This window comes from Lytechinus variegatus, chromosome 1, assembly GCF_018143015.1.
Source record: "Lytechinus variegatus isolate NC3 chromosome 1, Lvar_3.0, whole genome shotgun sequence".
In the NCBI taxonomy this organism is placed as follows: domain Eukaryota; kingdom Metazoa; phylum Echinodermata; class Echinoidea; order Temnopleuroida; family Toxopneustidae; genus Lytechinus; species Lytechinus variegatus.
The window spans coordinates 61,572,813-61,592,524 of record NC_054740.1 but is presented as its reverse complement, the minus strand read 5'-3'; the positions used below and the strand labels follow the sequence as shown (position 1 = coordinate 61,592,524).

The 19,712-nt window shown below is 35.3% G+C and overlaps 2 protein-coding genes across 4 annotated transcripts in view; both read right to left on the bottom strand.

The window, feature by feature from the left end:
- The window catches only part of LOC121418879 (protein argonaute-2-like), a 32,850-nt gene extending 30,290 nt beyond the window's left edge, over positions 1-2,560 (bottom strand). For 2 of the 3 annotated variants that reach the window (XM_041613072.1, XM_041613086.1), the window contains exon 1: positions 2,324-2,559. In XM_041613072.1, coding sequence (XP_041469006.1) covers positions 2,324-2,360 — 37 coding nt within the window. In that variant the 5' untranslated portion in view covers positions 2,361-2,559. Of the gene's footprint in view, positions 1-2,323 lie in introns of all 3 variants that reach the window. The other variant, XM_041613080.1, reaches the window with a different exon arrangement.
- Positions 2,561-7,376: 4,816 nt separating this feature from the next.
- On the bottom strand, positions 7,377-17,801 carry LOC121418870 (solute carrier organic anion transporter family member 4A1-like). Its single transcript, XM_041613059.1, has 11 exons — positions 17,521-17,801; positions 16,242-16,550; positions 15,617-15,815; positions 14,869-14,968; positions 14,093-14,214; positions 13,276-13,524; positions 12,533-12,728; positions 10,820-10,985; positions 9,327-9,505; positions 8,873-8,937; positions 7,377-8,476 (listed from the first exon to the last, which is right to left on the bottom strand). The coding sequence occupies exons 1-11, from the start codon at positions 17,737-17,739 to the stop codon at positions 8,166-8,168; spliced, it is 2,115 nt and encodes a 704-aa protein (XP_041468993.1). The 5' UTR covers positions 17,740-17,801; the 3' UTR covers positions 7,377-8,165.
- Between the last annotated feature and the right edge of the window lie 1,911 nt (positions 17,802-19,712).

The following is a 19,712-nucleotide window of genomic DNA, read 5'->3' as shown; positions in this document are numbered from 1 at the left end:
CTAGCATTCTTTGGCATCAATCTACACTTTGCCACTCTTCAACCAGGTGTTACATGTAAATGGGTACCAGGTGGGATGCAAAAGCCTAGATGTAGTATGCATAGCAAACTTGTAATGGCATTGTTGGAATACGAGTTCCCCCAGAGAGTGGGGAAAGTGCATAAATTGTGTGCGGGCATGCCAGGATCTGATAACTGGCATAATAATTGCAAAGCGCTTAGACAAAAACTTTTACATGCTACATAAATAATAGACCAAAGCTTCAGGCTTGATAAAATGTGTTGCTGATGTTTCACTGAAACTACATGTACCTTCTTTGACTAGCCACCTCCATATTTAAAAACTCCTCAAAACAGACAGATTTTTGTGTCTATTGAAAAATCAGAATTTGAAAGAAACAAACTGTAATACCATATTTACTCAAAATAATGTGGTAACAGTCATCATTTAGGCCCTATATTGATTATAGGGCCTACGGTTTCATCCTTGTGCCTTGGCTTTCAGAAAAAAAAATAATCTTTTTATTTAGTTAAACAAGAAATAGACTCTAGATAAGTAGAGCATGTATGAAAGTGAAAAGAAATTATTCTAGTAAGGTAAAGATGGTAAAGGTAAAAATCCAGTTTCAGTCAAGTTCTCATAGGTAGTAAAGATACCTTGTTTAATTATATGCACTGGTATTGACCCAAAGGAATTTATGATCAACAGCATTAGTTATGGTAAGGCCCCCCCCCCCCCCCCCCGAGTCTGTACAGTGCCCTTGTCTGCACACACACACTTATCTGCACGATTCTAATAAAAAAAGATAACGATAACAAATTTTATCCATGCAATACATAGAAAATTAGAAAGGTATTCATTTAAAAATCTGACTCAAAATGATGTGGAAAAAAAAGAATTGCATGCATTTCATGAGACAGCCTCAAAATGCAGCCTTTTTCATGAATTCCCAGAATTGTGTGTGAAGTGACTGGGGTTGCAGACATGGGGCACCATTAATTCATTCATTCTGGAATTGACTGGCCAAGGTTTTTTCCAAGAAAATCATATTCTTTCAAATTATTATTAGTTTTATGAGATTTATGGCACACTTTATAGGCCTAGACAGTTGGCAGCCAACTGCTTCAAGGATTTATTTAACATTACAAAAAAAACAATTATTGCTCCTCTTACACAGACGGCTCGCTTTTGTGCAGCCACCGTTAACAATGCAAATCCCCCAACGGGGCTCATCGATTTTTTACTTTATTTCATGAAAATATTTTATTAAAAGAAATGTACCAAATAAGGATTATTATTTCGTTTTGGCCTGAAATGCACCAAGACAGGGAAAAATAAACTTAAAAGGGGACAAAACAGTGACATACTTCAGCTGTAGCCTAACTTCATTTCCCAGTTATATCTGAACTTAATTATATATGGCCATTGAGTCCCTGTACAGATTGAGCTAGAACTTCGGTCTCTGTATTTGGTGAGTGGAGCCAACGGAGTTCAGCGGAACAACCAACATAACAGAGACCAAAGCTTTTGGTTTAACTTAGGCCCTACTCATAAAGGAACATTATCAACTGAAAACTTTTGTGAAATAAAATGAAATTGATAATAAATTTGAACTAAAATAGTTAAGTGCACTGACAAGACATGCCCCTCCCCCCTTCATACTAACTTTACACTAAAAATCTGTGTTTTGCAACTGCCAAAATAGAATTTTAGAAAATAAACCATATCTGTTGTCATAAACTTTAAAGATGTCAATACTGCCTGAAGTAATTTCTAGCTTACCAGTTTCCTTCCTTCCAATATTAAAGTCTTATATAAAATCAGGTTGAGTCATATTAAAGTTGAATGGCTGAGTGAGCCGAGCACCAAAAAAAATACTCCCCTAAGACTAAAAACTAAGTTAAGTGGAATAAGGAGCTCAACCTAAAAAAAAAGTTTATTCTTTATTTATTTTATATTCAGATCTACATACGGTACATAGATCTAGATCAAAATCAAATGGTCCACGTCCAAAATATATTTGGAAATACTACTGATTTAGAGATTTAGTAAACATGGTATTTAATTGGTTAAGAGATGCATCCCGCATCATCATGATCATGCATCCATCCATGCTTATTAGTTACCATTCGCATTCCCGTATGCATGTGCACATGTATGCGCTCAATCAATGAATGATCTCACTATGACTGTATACACCACACAATCACCATGCTACAACTAGCGCACGAAATCAGCTGCTTCACTGCTTGCCATACGAATCACCAACTCAAGTTCATCAGCATCACTGAATTCTCTCACAAATCGATTGAAAAGGACTCACCATATGGTAAATTCGGATGCGGCGGTGGCTGGTACATGTCTTTATTTCAGTTGAATGTCGCTGTTAGGCCATAATAAACTGGGTATTGAGTTGTATTTTGAAACAAATTTACAGTTCGGTTCTTCTCTGGTTTGTTTCTTACTCCATCTTCGCGAATCTCATATTTTGTTTACTTTCTTATTATTATTTTTAGGCGGAAGTAATAGTAGTAAGCCAAGGGTCAGTCTCAGTCAGTCTCAACTGCGCGTGCGCAGTTCAATTACTGGAGTCTAGTCGGAGACATGATGAAAATGAAGTCTATTGCTCCCCCTCTTCCTTTATTGTGGTGGGGGTTTTGTTTGATTTTTTTACATCCACAGTCTCACTATCTCTTCCCTTTAGCAACCCTCCCCCCCTCAAGCATTATCCATCTTTCATTCATTTTGCTTCCTCTGTCCATTTCCTTTTTATCATTTTATCTCGATCTGCATGTTTTTTAAATGGAAATTGACGTGTTCTCGTTCCTGCTTTCTAACATCCTCTCCTCTCTCCTGTCATTAAACCATCAATCATCATCTTCATCATCATTATCATCATCATCAGTGGCGGACCGTGACCCGGAGGAGACAATGACTGGGGCACTGAATTGTTTGTGAACAATGTTGTGCCCCTCCAATGCTTTGTCTCCTCCGGGTCACGGTCCACCACTGATCATCATCGTCGTCATCATCTTCATCATCATCATAATCATCATCTTCATTATCATCAATACCATCATCATCACAAAATCTATCATCATTATAATATTTTTCTACATCATCATCCTCATCATCGTCGATCACCACACTGTAAAAACTATGGTGTTAAAACTGACACCAATTAGTGTTAATAGAGGACCACACCCTGAGGTGTTGAAATTACACCCTAGAGATTGAACATAACACCAAAGAGTGTAAATGTAACAACCATGTTTTGTAATAACACGTATAGGTGTAAAACTAACACCACCATTTTAACAGGGGTGTAACTGGTGTGGTCCTCTATGTACACCGGTTAACACCACAGTTTTTGCTGTGCATCAACATCATCATCAACATCATTATTATCGTCGTCGTGTTCATCATCGACTCGTCATCATCATTACCGTCATCATCATCGTCTTCATCATCATAATCATCATCAAATTGTCATCATAATCATTACGATCATCATCATATCATCATCATCTTCAACATCATTATCATCGTCTTATATTCTCAATTACATTGTCCAATCCTGGCAGTAAAGGCCTTGGGACCCATTTTTTCTTCTTTAATTGATATTGTTGAATTGAATTAATGGTTGCATAATACTTGCATCGTTGTGTGTTTTTTTTATAGAAATTGCCAAAACCAACTAAGAAATGCAAAATTTTCAAGGGCAGCAAAATTGAGGTGCACTGACGCACCGAAGGATCTTGCCTTCATCGCTTTTGCTAATGCAAGCCTGGAACATCAACATCATCATCATTGCCATTATAACCATCACCATCGCCATCATCATGATCATCGATCACCATCGTCGATCATCATCTTCATCATCATCGCCATCATCATCATAATCATCACTATCATCTCCAATACCATCGCCACGTACCACTCGACCACCATTCCAATTTAGGTATCATCACATTGGCACGTACATGACGTATAGGTCTTTTAGATGTTATGTATAAAAAAAATGCAAATTTTGAATTTTAATTCACCATTAAATGACGTTCCATATAGTAACATAAAAAATAATCACCCCCCCCAAAAAAAAAACAATATATATAAATATATATATATATATATATATGTATATATATATATATATATATGTATATATATATATATATATATATATATGTATATATATATATATATATATGTATATAGTAAATAGTGGTAGTAAAATACGAGCTGTGATTGGCTGGATTTGTACCACGTGACCTCCCTTCAAAAAGTTATATTGTACATATGTACAATATAACTTTCGATTTTTGGATGGCAAAATCCATGATGGGGGCTTAGACTGAGGGATCTATTTACTATAATAAATAGTGAACGTTCTATCATACAACATTACTGGACTATATGAACTCCAAATATAAAATTATCCCTCGTGCAAGCCTATTTCACCTCGGCCTTCGGCCTCGGAGAAATAAACCTGCACTCGGGATAATTTTATTTTTGTCGTACATATAATCCAGTATATTGTACAATAGATTGTACACTATTTATATAATATATATATATATGTATAATAAAAATAAAAATAAAAACTGATTAAGAAAAAAAAGTTCGGGGTGGTGCAATGATATACATATATTTTGGGAGGAGGCGGGGACGACCCAAATTAAAGTTGAACTTTTTTTCTCTGCAGGTCGAAAGGCAAATAAATTGAAATAAAACAGAAATGGAACGCATCTGGCGGTCTCATTTAAGATGATATCTTTATTCCGTATATACATAAAAATAGATCATCGTAATAACATGTATCTACTCAGAAATATTCATAAACATATGCAATAAATAGAAATATGATCAAAATGAATACGGTGTTTCAAGTACAGTTTCAATGGAATTCTTAGTGTAAATCATGGAAGCTTAACTGTGTTGGGGACATTATGAAGAAAAAAAATATGACACATTTGTGACGAATTAAGAAAATTAGCTTATTAAAACTACTCGTCATCTGTTAAAATGCGTAAATGTGTTGTATTATCATTACTTGAAAACTCGATATACATGTCAATTCGCTGTATGAAATTATCCGGCGTCTCGTTTTAATCAGGCAGATTTGCTGAATTTTCTATTACTCGTCACCTCATTTCGATTCTATCGATCTCATGTTTGGAAAGCTACTCGTCATCTCATTTTAAATATTCTGATTTGAAAAATTCCCATTACTCGCCGCCTCCTTTTGATTAAGTCTATTTGATAAGTTGAAATTATTCGGTATCTCATTTTAACAAGTTCATTTGCATTATTCCCATTACTCGTCACCTCATTTGATTTGGTCAATGTGTTACATTGGAAATATACGGCATCTCGTTTTTAAACAAGTCGATTTGACAAATTCCCACTACTCGTCGTCTCATTTCAATTAAGTCAATTTGATATCAAAAGTATTCGGAATGCCGTTTTAAACAAGTTGATTTGCATTATGTCCATTACTTGTCATCCCATTTTGATTAAGTCAATTTTGTTATACCATTCGGCACATCGTTTTAAACAACTGTTTTCTGAATTCCTATTAGACATACTCGTCACCTTATTTCAATTGAATTGTTTCAAACAATTCGATTTCCAGAATTCCCATTACAGGAAACTCATTTTGAACAAGTGAATATGGCAAATTAAAATACCTGTAAGTGACTTACAGTGACTTGCCAAGAGACAACAATCCATCTCTCATTAATGTTTGAACTTGCCTAATTTTTTTTATGACGTCTTGTGTTGACGCGTCTTTAAAGATTTGCATGAATTCTTAAATACCATGGCATATCAGTAGTGAATGAATGTCGTCATGAAATAGAATATAACCAGTATTTCAAACTGCATCGACCGGATGAAACTAAAAAAATAAGTTGTAAAGACTGTGTAATGCAAATATATTGTAAATTTATCTTTATCAAGGCACAATTGGATTTTATTCCATTTATCTTAAACAGACAAGAAAAATTATCAAATACATTTTAAAAAAATACATGATTATTCTTAGAGGTAAAACCTCATACAGCTGCCAATACAATAAAAATACTCTCTCTCTCTCTCTCTACAAGGCACCTAGTACTGTTAAAATTTAAGTTACATTTCAAATAATCTTTTCCCAGTATAATCGATTCGATTATCGATCTATTTTATTGTGCATGAAGTCACGCTCTTCCCCCGACATCACCATTAAAACTTCAACGGCGTTCACCCTTAAACGGGAACTACATCCTGGCATCAAGATGGTTTTACTAACGACATCAGAAAAATAAAGACAGCCATGTATATTAAGTGAAGGTGTGACCCAAAACTTATCAAAGAATAGTTATATTTTGAATTGGATCATGAGACGTTGTATATGGGAACAACTGAGCCATACATACACGTAATTAAACAAAATCCATAAGTCAAATTTTTAATGGCCAATATTCCATGAAGACTATTTTTTCTTTGCTCTTAGAGGCGTTCGTGAAATGATGTTCCTGAATGATGTTTCTCAATTTTCTGAGAAAAACACTTTGTCTGGATTTTACATCACATCCCGGAAACTGCTTGCGTACGACGATACAGAACGAAACTTTTCACAACTTCGTTTATCTGTTTAAAAATTTCGCCAAACTGTCATTATGCTATTTATCTCATTACTTTTTTTTCTTACTTTACTAAAAAAATACAGATTCATATCAGGGTTAACCTCCCCTTTAACGGTGCACATAAATAATATAGTACTTTAAAATTGTAAATATAGATATGAAAGACATATAGTGAGTTGTTCAAACCTGTGAACTGACCTGGAAAATGAAGTGACAATTATACTTCATTGACCGAAAATAGAAATAAGATAGTAGATAAATCCGCTTTTATATAGCACTTAATACATCTGAATGACGTCTCTAAATGCTTTATAGATATATTTCAAAACGGATGCTATTCTTAAATGAATAGTGGATGTAAAAGAAATGAGGAGAAGGACATGAAGGAGAAGACAAATGCCTTTATGAAAGAAATATATGCGTGTGAGTGAAGCGAGCATGCGCAGCAAGCCTTTCTTCAATATTTGTTTTTTATCTCTCTCTCTCTTTAGAGGATAGTTTTTTTCATATCCGGAAGTGGCTAACATCATCCCCTTTTTAAAATACGGTAGAGTTATAGAAGATAAATACCGCCCCACCCCCTCTCACACACACACACACACGCACACACACCCATAATGACAAAACAATTAGGGTCCTGTTTCATGAAAAAAAATATTATAAATTCACTATCAGCCAATCAAATCCAATGATTTCAGTAACGTAAAACAATAATTACAAATTTTGTTATAGAAACAAGTTCTATGCATAGAAACAAGTTCTATGAAATGGGCCCCTGAAGATAACGAAAGGTGAAAGAATAATGAAAAGGAACATATTATGAAAGAGGTCGACGTTAGACACAGAGGAATGATAGCAAGAGAAGTTTAAGTGGAAGAAACAGAAATGAAAAGAGGGAAAGTAGAAGATAAGGGAAAGGTTATTATTAGAGAAAGAGGGAGGGGGTAAAGAGACATTTAAAAAAGGACTGACATTTCATTGCAGAAATAGAATAGTAAAAAATACCAATTTCAAATACACATCATTTCACATTAAAAAATAAAATTTCTGAATACATCAAACAAATGGAAAGACTAATGATTGTGAAAATTTTGAAGATCTTTAAGGCCTTCGAACCGTATCAGTAGCGGTTGTGGCATCATGGCCAATCTACGATTTAATAGGCCTACTTTGATAAATATTCAATAGAATTTTCTGATGAGGTAATTTGTATTGCGACAAGTTCGCCTCCGTCTTGGCAGAAATACAAGTGATTATCATCTGCTACAGGACTTCCACCCGGATGCGTATACATCGAACATGATATTACACAATAAAAACGTTGTTTAAAATCTTTTAAACAACGATGTTTATAATTGATTAAACTTTACAGTAGTCGTTTGAAATAAAGAAATGCTTAACATTTTAAACAGCAAATTTTCAATATTCAATAATTTATGCATAGTTTTTTAAACCTATTAAACAACTGCTGTGAAGTATCTTAAACAGCGTTGAATACCTTTTCAACAGCGTTTTTACTTTTACTGTTTCGTGTCTTTACAATTTTGTTTGGAAAGCGTTCCCATTTTCCCGAGTTTCTCCAGTCACCCCATCCTCGACTTCGACGGCGGGTTCCTCGTCGTCGGCCCCGGGGTCCACTCCGCTTGGGCCGGGCTTATACAGGCATAGACTGACGATGAGGAAAACGATGGAGCAGCATCGAAGGGTCATCGCGAGGATGAGCGAGGTACGACTGAAGGCTTCGTTGTCGTACTGCCAGCATTGTCGACCGCCGCTGTCGTCCTCCTCCCAAAGAATACAGGTCAGGTCAATAAGAGCCCCGAAAACAACTGGACTTGGGACGGTACCTGCAATGGCAATGGCAATGTAAGTGGAATATTAAACTCAAGACTATTAAAAAATTAGTATTACCTTCATTTTACAAATTTCTTTTTTTCAGTTCCAACAGAAAAGGTATTGTGTTACAATGGCATTGGACGTGATACAAGTGTATCAAAAATATGAATCAAGATATATCCATGGGTTTTTTTCAGGAGTAAACATAGTAAAATATTAGAGCAAATCATCATACAGAACAAAGAGTAATGGGTGGACGTACAAGATCGGTTGATTATTTTATGAACTGCCAATTAGCATTCAAAATATGTAGATAATAGTCGGATTACTGTACATGAGGTCTGTTTCTCTGACGAACTTCTGATATCTATCAATTTATCTTTCACGTTGTCTTTTACTTGACTTACCGAAAGCTCTGAATAAGACAGACTGGAATCCTAAGGCAAAGCTCCTTTGATCATGAGATACACATCTGCATGTTGTGAAGAAAAAAAAATCGTAAAAATGTCCTGAAAATAATTTGTTTATTCATTCGATAATTTTTTTTCTGAATCAGATACACAAAAGAGTAAATATACAAAATGAGTAATAAAACACATCCATATCAACTAATCGGAGGATAAAGCCAAACCCAGCGATGTTAATGAAATATTACTGTTTAGCTTGCACAATTTTTCTAGTTAAAAGAAAAATAAAACAAAGCGTAAAATTATATTTTAAAAATCTGACAATTGAAAGAGAAAAGGTATCTTAACTTGTAAGATCCCCAAAACCTAAAGTAAGCATATTCGATCATTTTCTTGAAAGTCTTATGATAATGTGATACTAGAAGGTCCCCCAAAACAGGTGGAGTTGACCTACCTCATTGTTGCCATGGTTACAGGTACTGTCGCCATCAGTGTGAAAGCGAGTAGTATGAAAAACATGATGATGAATAAAATTTCGTATCTACAGTTTTGAGAGCATTTCCCTGAGACGGCCCATGATGGCAGGCCATTGGCTGCATCCGGGGATTCGATGCAAGAGCAGTTACTGTAAGCCTGTAAAAAGGAGAAAGATTTAATTTTAGCATGAAAAATCTTTCTACTTTACTCTCCGGTAATAAACAACATCCGATGAATTTGTATTCGTTCATCCATCCATTCGTTAATTCACTCATTATCAATCGATTCATCTATGAGGAGTCCCTCAAGGCTTAATCTTGGGTCCGCTTCTCTTTCTAGTTTGCAGTTATGATTTCTATAAATCTTCAAATACTTAATCATCTGGTGTTCTTTTGCCGACAACTCAAATATATTATAATCTCATTAGAACCCAAAACATTTACCTGACAAAATTAGCAAAGAAATAATATCATACAAGTCTGAAAATAGATCAAATCCAATAGTTTATCGCTTAATCCTCCCCCACACAAAAAAACTACATGCTTTTTAGCTTTATCATAGATGAACTCCCAAGTAACATTGTTTTTTGAAAATGATAACATTCAGAGTTTTAAGTACATGATTTTAAGGGAAATCAACAACGATAACATCTAGTGGAAGGATCATTTAGATAATACATGTGAAATGATGTCACGAAACATTGAAATAATAAATAAGGTTTGATTTTTACTTCCCGACCCGTATATTATCACATTTGCATTTTACATTGACCCCTCCCCCGCAATTGAACTATGGTATTATTGAATGGGAGTGGGGTTTGTGCTGATTATCATTTTAATAGACATTTACTACTCTAGAAAGAAATACTCAAGATTTGTAATTGTCATTATCGAGTCATCAAGCTTACACAGATTTTCATTTTAAATTTACGCCATTCTTAAGACACCTAGCCTTTATCATTGAAATGTGGATAATTCGTGTACAACTTAAAAAAAAACATGAGTAGCAAAAGTGTGTTCAACACTATGTTTACAAAGAATGCCAATATTCATCTTTACCCCCCACACTGGTACACGGTCTACCAGACTTCCATTTACCAAGAACAAGGACATGGTTTACCAACGAACTTTTCATTATCTTCTGGCATCACACTTTGGAATGCTTTGTCAGAAGTTTTACACAGTAAAACAACAATTCATATTTTCAATTGAGTGATAATGTATGTTTTTAAATGGTTTTTTTTTTTCGATTTATTCAGTTGAGTGACATTCGTTTAGCAGATAAATTATCTGCATTATTCGCATGTGATTTTGTAAACATTGTAATTAGGTTTTTAACGAAATAAATGTTCAGTAAAAGGTTGAATTGATTTTCGGGGAAATATGCTTCCTTCTTCTCGTCATTCTCTCCAGATCAGTAACTTTTTGTTGTTGGAAATAACAGTAGTCTAGCCTAACAATAGAATATTACCTTGATACTACTCGAAGTTGTATTGATGACGTCACAGCCGGCATGGCACGGCGTGTAATAAAGAATACCATTGCTACCGCAAACTGGGTCAAACGCTGATCCACATCCACAATTAGCATTGCACGCTGAGTTAATGTCAGCTTCATCACCTTCGAAGACCAGCGAACTGTGACAACGAATGAGACATTTACAAGAAACAGACAAAATTAGTATGTTATGTCCACATATATATGAATATGAGGGAAAGCTAGTGGTAATGCAGTGTACTTAGTTCCAACTGAGTTTATTCAAAATAAACTCAACTGGAACTAAGTACAATGCATTACCACTTTGCTTCATTAATAACATCTATGTCCAACATGCGGAATATAATATCGTTTATATATATATATATATATATATATACCATGAAAAGACAAACTTTGTCATGAAAATACGATGGTTTCTTTATGAAGAGAAATAATATTGGTTTTATATGAAGATTCCTTATCTAATAAAAAGCACTGGACCCCGTCTCACATAGAATTGATGGTTTCACGGGCCTAATTACTAGTGGCAGGCCATAGATATTCATTCGAGCCAACCCATTGCTATTTTTTTTATTTTGATATGGCTGATTGACAAAGTGTATGCATATGATTGTCCATCTAACACTGATTCTATTTTTGGTAATTACTGAACTTCCTTTTCCCTAATTGGGAAGAAATATCACCAATTTTGGACTATATTTTGACTGGCGGAAGGATTAGGGCTATTTTGCTGTTTGAGTTGATGAATCTGCTCCCCCCGACGGTGTCTTCAAACACGCCAGTTTATTTTTAAAATGAGCCGGTCGAGGGACCCTTTTCTGGTCGGATATGGATTGCCAGATATAAATCCTATCCACTGGTAGTAAACATTCGACCCCCGAATTTCATCCTTATTTTTTATGAATTTTTTAAAGTGCCAATTTAACACATGAGTCTATGGGAATGAATTAGGCCTGTGAGACCTGATCCGATCAACCACAACTATGGAAAGCCAGCATCGTCAACATCTAACATTTTCTAGATGTGATGTATAATCATACATTCATCTTTTTCTTGAAAAATTCATTGTTCTTTGTTTGCAAAGTAATTAATCATGCTAATTTCCTGGAGACTTAATTATGACATTGTCTGATTTCCATATAGTTTACGATGATCGGATAAATCGTAACTCTTAGTGAGAAAGGGACCCTTATGTAAATTTTATGATTAAAAGAGTGCAATGTCAATAATGCCGTTAATATGTATTTCAAAGACTTCATATTCTGCCAGTTTTTCGAAAAGTTGTAGAATCCTTTCCACAAACAAGATATCCCGTTCGAACTTCAAATGCATGATGCACGGCAAAAATGTGAAATTCAGTACTCCGCTGTTAAATTTACAGTGTTAATTCACAACTCATGAGTGTTATCAGAACACCTTTGACAGTTTGAGCGTTACTTTAACATCAGTGACTGTGACTCCCAACACCTTTGAGTGGAGTGTTACTTTAACACCAATGAGTGTTCATCCCAACACCTATGAGTGTTATACTGTATCATTCTTTAGTGTTATATTCAAACTCTTGAGTGTTATTTTAACATCTTAGGGTGTGGTTCTCATATAGGGACACCATGCACCAACTGGCGTCAGTTTAAACACCCCCTGTTTTTTTATTTAATTGTAACATGATAATGCTTCTTCTTACGTGTTGGTGTATTGAACGGTGACACCGGCTACCGGAGGGTTGTCACAGCTTGCCAAGAAAGATGGAATGGTGAGGACAGAGATGAAGAGACACAACAGAGCCATGATGACCATACCCTTAAAATGAAGTTTTAGTTTGGAAACTACGATACCCCCGATGATAGTCCCGGCTAGCCCAGCTGGAATGATGATATAACCTGTAATGTGGAAGGAAGATTGTTATGATGGCGAAAAAATCACTTTGGTTGGGATGTATGGATAAAGTTCGAACAACGCTCATCCCTACCATTACTAAATCATCATCATCCTCATCATCATCACTATCATCATCACCATCATCATCATTGTCATTGTCGTAGTAAACGTCATCATGGTCACCTTCCTCCTCCTCCTTCTCCTCCCCCTCATCAAAGCCACCATCTTCATCATGCCATTACCTCCATCACCATCCTTCATCACCATCATCTTCATCTCTGTCATTAATTATCATCATCACTATGATAATCATCATCATCATCGTAATTATTATCATCTTCATCGTCATCAACATCATCATGATCATCACCATCATCATCATCATCATCATCGCCATCTTTATCATCATCATCTTCTTCTTCATCACCACCATTAGCATTTTCATCATCATACATCATCATTATCATCACATATTATCGTTATCACCATCGCTGTCACCATCATCATCGACATCAAGTCAAATCTAAAATCATGAGAACTTTAACAAACCAGCTAATAGTGCGGCATCACTGGACGTCATACTGAACTGGGTTTCCAGGTACTTTGGCCCAAACGTTGCGAAGCTAGTTAGAAGGAACCACTCGGTAATCACTCCAAAACTCATAAAAAGAAACGTCAGGTTTTTGATGAGGCACCAGATTGCCTTCGGGAAATCCTTGACGCCATTCTTGAGACCGGATCGTCGTTTGAATTCGGAACCTTTCTGAGCCTGTGATGCATGTTCAACTTTCTTCTTCCCTAAATGTAAAGAACATCAGCGATGTGAAATCGTCAGAAAGAGGTCTTATATTGATAGCACAAAATCATCATCAGTAATCCGAACTGAAACGATATGATTAGTCAAACGTTTATAAATTTAAATCACAACTGTTATAAATTTGTAGATTACTAGCGATTAATATCTCACAGATGATGACAGAACTGCAATCTGTAAAAATTGGTTTAAATAATGATGTAAAAGATGGGATAATAAATATCCAGTAATATTGACGTGACTTTTCAGAAAAAAAATAGTGCTACCGTGCAGAAAGGTTGCGCACCATCTTCTGTTCGAACATCATAATTTTCAAAGAGCAATTCTTCAATGTATAACAAATATATTGTAACTTTGCCATCCTTCATAATGATATTGTATACGAGTGAAAGGGTGTTTTAGGGTTTTTTGGGAGGGCATTTTTCACTTCCCTGGAATTGATTGGTTTTTGATCCTGTTATGATAATCATGTCGTCGTTGATGTGATCAATATTTTGTTTCTATCTTGTTTGGAATTAGAAGAAATAATTTAATATTTTGCGTTTGTTTTACCTGGTAAAGATCTTGGAAATGCCATAAGCGGGAAAGCAACCAGAAAAGAGATGGCGGCGGTCAGAAGAAAGCCAGTCCACCATGCACCAACCCACAGTGGGCTATCTGAAGTAATACCTAACCTGAAACCAAAAAAACATGGAATTGTATTGTCCTTTTCTCTTTTTAGAAACAATTGTAGTCTATCGATTAAAATATAAGATTCTACTATGATGGCGTAAAATAGTTCTCTCAAATTATTTACTATTTCCAGTATAATTCGGTTAAGCAATTGTGCTATTTTATCAAGAGACAGTGCCCCTTTTCTGCTTTCATTGAATACGGGCGAAAAAAAAGTATGAAAGGTAGTTAAGAACACAAAACCCGTGGAAAGGAAATTTTCCGAAATTTCGAGCATATCCGTTTGTAATATACAGGACTCCATCACGGAAAGAAAATAAGAAACAAAGAAATAGAAGATAGGTCTAAGAAGGCTAAATTGTTCAACTATAATTTGTTTTGCTTTTAATTCTTCACGAGTTGTATTGATAACGCACAACAAATTCAGTAGTAGTTTGCCGTACAACATTTATTCATTTGTTTTATTTTAGGTCTATTTATCTTGGAAGCTGTAATGTGCCATTCAATCTGTTTTGTAATACTCCATTTGTGTCATTTATTTGGTTCTTTTCGATTATGTATTTTCCTTCATATTTCATTTTGCTATTTTTAGGGGGTTGCTTTGTTCCTGTTGTTTGGTCCATAGTAGTTATAACTGGAATCAAATCTGAACTTACTGAGAGATGTCAACATCAAGGTCAGTATAGACCTCAAGTATAACACCACCTATTAGATATCCACAGGCAGGCCCGAATAATGAAGATGCTTGAAATATACCTGAATAACAGAACAAAAACGAATGGGAATACAAATGAGATATTTCAGGCAATAAAAATTATTTTAAATTTCAGAGGAAAAAAAAGCAAAACAAAACAAAAACACAAAGCAGTGAATAATGATAATCTGATAAAGTAAGATGGACCTATTAAAGAAAGAGTTTAGTTGCAATTAAACGCATCTCTACAAACCAAACGCAATTGGAATTTTCAACTAACCAAAGATCGCGTTGTGACTCAAGTATGATTTGTTTTTGTGACAACATACCTCTGATCTGGTTCGGATCTGCAACTTGCACTATGAAGAAAGTTTGGATGAATCTTTCATATGACAGCGATAAAAGCCTGATAATTTGATTTTCAACCGATCGGGGACCTGTTTCACAAAGACTTGTTCAGTAGCAAATGTACAATTTCTATAACAAGTTTACCACCAGCCTATCAAATTGATGGATTTCAGTAGCTTTAAACTATTATTGCAAATTGGTTATTATAACAAGTTTTATGAAACGGGCTCCTGAAGTATAGATTAGGTTTTTTTGGGGGGCGGGGAGTAGGGGCTGCGATTGAAATCAAGTTTCACAAATAAGTTATTTCATCTGCATGTATATATATATTTAAAATTGCAAAGGTTGATGAAAGTTCTTACCAATATAAATAGACGCTCTACTAACTGGAGTATTCTCATCGAGGAACGTATAGCCCAGGGTATATAACCCAGAAGCACTGATGCCGTGAATGAGCTGGGCGATGATGAAGATGATGTAATAACGGCTGAGGCCTGTTTCGAGTTCCGTGCTCCCACCCGGCATCGTACTATTCAGATCACAAGTTGGAACGTCGACAGACTGAAATATATGATGATAATAATGATAGCGATTAAGATAGCAATAATAATATCAATAATGATAATAATAATAATAATAATAACGATAATGATAATAACAGTAAAAATAGCAATAATGGTAATAATAATTATTATAATAATCATTATCATGCGGCCAAATGAGATTCAAATTTCATTACGGATTCCAATTATATCTTGTTAGAACGCTTATATGGTAAGATATTTTAAGAAACCCATCTTTTCGATAGTATAACTTCCCTTTTCCCCTTTTGACAGCGTTTGAGTTTACATTTGCTCATAATTATGTTGTATTTTGTCACGAACTGTTCTAATGAGTTATAGGTCTTATATTATCATTTTCATGAACATTACTCTTACAATGAGATGTTTAATGGAAATATATACATTTAAATTGAACTAAACTGACCTCAAACTGATACGGCCCGGTCAAATAATGTGGTACACTGAACAGAATAGAACCGCAGGAGAAACCCAGCGCTCCTATCCCGATCCAGACCGGCTTGTGTGCCTTCTCCCCGAAGTACGTCACGAAGGCGACGACGATCAGCGTCCCAAAGTCGTAGCAGCTGGAGATGAACCCCGATCGGACGCTGGGGATGTTGAAGCGGCGTTCGAGTGTGGTGGTGACGACGTAGACGAGTCCGTTGACGGTCATCCCTTGGACGAACCCGAAGATGGAGACAAAGACGAGGAATCCAGCGGGCCTGTTGAAGCACTGAAAGAATTTTGTTAAATACATTTATTTATTGCAACCATGACATTTGGATCATTATCTTTTATTCAAAATGATGTGTTACACTGATAAAGACGAGGAATCCAGTGGGCCTGTTGAAGCACTGAAATGATTTTTGCTCAATACATTTATTTATTGCAACCATGACAGTTGGATCATTATCTTTTATGTACAAAATAATGTGTTACACTGAAGAGTAGAGAAGGTTAAGTTATTCTTTAATTAAGATGAATGAATGTCATTTTCATCTATTGCTCTACGCCTCTGGAACTCACTCCCTTCATCACTCCGTGAAATTGACATTGAACTCATCAAATTGTCTTTTAAAACTCACTTATATATTTCAGAAGATATGTAATAATTAGCTTAATTAGATGAGCCTGCGCCTATGAATATTTTAACAGAAATATGGCGTGAATATAGATGCTGTGGATCATCATCATCATCTTTATGCTATGTTTGGATTATCTTGATTGCGTTGAGTCATCTGATATTATATATTTTTGTTATGTTTACTTGTGAAAAATGTACATTCAAATTCGTTGTAAGAAATGGTGTAGATATGCTAAATCACCAATAATCATCGAAAGATGATATTATGAGATCTTCAGCAACGTCTCTCATCCGTATTTTTATAACGCATACAATTATTACAAATGCTTAACCTAGCTAGAAAATGAATAACGTTATTCAAATCTTCCTTTATCATGTTTATAATGTCATATTTTAAGGGTTATTTGAAATGTTAACCGTACACTCTCAGTGATTTTTTTAAACAACCTGTAAATTGTTTAAAATTATGAACCTGCCTACAGTTGGTTAAAACAAAGTTGCACTCACAATGAATTGTAATTTTTTAACCAACAGTTGGTCGGTTTACATTTTAACCAACTTAAGGGTTGGTCAAACAATTCTGAGGGTGCACTTTTGCGTTCGCATTTCATACACTCACTTGCAAGCATTTCGGCCTTAGCGGACCCCATCCGCATGTCAACGAATCGTCCGCATCTTCCACTTCAACGTGACTCGGCTTCGCGTCGTCATCCGCGGCACCCTTGGCTTGTACCGGTCTGACTACGCCGACGGGTCGAGTTTTTGAAGCCGAGTCTCCTAGGGACTCGCCACCTTCGAAACCGGGATTTTGTATGCCGTCATCAATTTCGTCTGGCATTGTTGTTGGCAAGTTTCGCGTGGTATTGTTTCGTATAATACAGCTACCAATTTAATTTCATTCTGAAATGAAACATAAAATACAAGGAAATGATGAGTATTGTACAACATACGATTTCTGCTCAATGCTCATAGAAAAATTGTCACCACAGTAGGCCTACACGAACACTTGCAAGTAAAGGAGAATATTCAATTTAGTTAGAAATCAAATGATGGCATGTATTATTTCATGTTGAATAACATGAAATAAAATAAAAATAATATATCAAATTATTGCAAAATTAATCGAAATCAAAATATAATCCCACAGCAGAAAATAAACAAATATCACATTTGATATCAGAAAGCAATACAGACAATGATTGTATCCTGAAATTTCCATTCCATTGTTTGCGTTGGAATGAGGTTTTATATCCAAATAAAAAAAAAACATGTTACATTTTGACCCGGCATTTTGATCAGGCAGCCAGTCAAAAATCTTAATGCAAAACTTATAACAGATTAAAGAATTAAGAATCAAGATTATTTTGAATGCAGGCATACCGAAGAAAATTCATCATCCAGAGGCTGTCATATACATTCACAAAATAGAGATATTATACGATGTATCATAACAATAGAAAATTATACATAAGCAAAATAATCTAATACCTTTCTCCTCTAACTTAATACCCCTTCCAATTCATAATCAAATGGTAAGATATTCCCTAACATATATTTTCATTTCATATCCTCCATCCACATCGTATACCGTTTTAGGATACTCACATTGATCTGGGGCCCGTTGCAGAAAGAGTTGCAAGTCCCAAATGCGCGCTGTTGATTGGTTGAAAATCAAGTTGCGCATGATTTTCAGAGTTGCGATTGATTGCAACTCTTTCTGCAACGGGCCCCAGATGTAGTTATGAATCAAAATCGTAATATACATGGGGTTCCTAGGCTAAATACACGCTAGTATCAGAGCATTGTTACACATTTTGGCACAAAAACATGCATCGCTTGATAGACCTAGTGATGAATGTTGCTTAGACTAATTAATCTTTCCTGTGAATGAGATTGTGCCAAATGAAAAGTTGTGTTGGTCAGCATATAGCATGTACATTCATGTAGGTATACTATCGCTTGAATATTTCGTAGAAGTTAATAACCAGGGAATAGAGAAAAGGAGGCGGGAAAATAGGAGGGGGATGTCCAGCTTTTAGATTATCTCATTATATTTTAATAGACCTGATGTTCAGTGACCTTTATAAGCCTGTCTACCATGGTTTTGAACCCCGTAAAACCCCAAAGTTGCGATACCACCACACCACCACAGAACCATCCCAAATTCAATCCCGAAAAAAATAATGAACCTTGCTCAATCAATATAAACATGCATCGAAAGACACCATCACTGCTGTTACAAAGAAAGGAAAAATTCTGTTTTCCCTTCCAAAAATAAATCACAAAAGACCATGCTGTTTGCTTAGCACTGCTTTCTCCTCGGCGCTATATTCTTCTTTACATGAAACAAATATTGGATCTATATCCAAATCAAAATAGAACCTGGCAAACCTTTGGACCTACTCTTTGTCATCTTTAATTCCAAATTTATTTAACCCTGATCAACCAGCAGACAGAAGGTTACGTAAAAATACTGTCTCTACAAATCTTTTTTGGTTGGGAAATGACGATCATGAATATAGGCCAAGACATAAACAATGCTTATATTCTAAATCAACTTAAAAATACTAGGATTCTAGTGAAAGTTAGTTTTTATCTTGCGAAAATTCGCGGTCTATTTCACATGATGTATTTAGTAAAACTAAAGGATAAATCTTTACACACTACCTGTACAATCTTGGTGAAAGTGACCAGGATTATTTTTCATAAGAGTTTTAAAAATCTCAAACGGCAGCAACGTAATAAAAGCCTCAGTATAGCAATAAAACTTCTATTTCTTGACATTTAACAACTGTTCGCAATCCCGAAATG

Bases quoted from the DNA above. Each gene is read 5' to 3' on its own strand.
- LOC121418870 (XM_041613059.1), bottom strand. From the start codon at position 17,739: ATGCCAGACGAAATTGATGACGGCATACAAAATCCCGGTTTCGAAGGT. The intron at 14,969-15,616 runs GTAAGAACTTTC...TCTGTTATTCAG, and splicing joins TAGAGCGTCTATTTATATTG to GTATATTTCAAGCATCTTCA. The intron at 9,506-10,819 runs GTAATATTCTAT...TCCTTTTTACAG, and splicing joins CAACTTCGAGTAGTATCAAG to GCTTACAGTAACTGCTCTTG.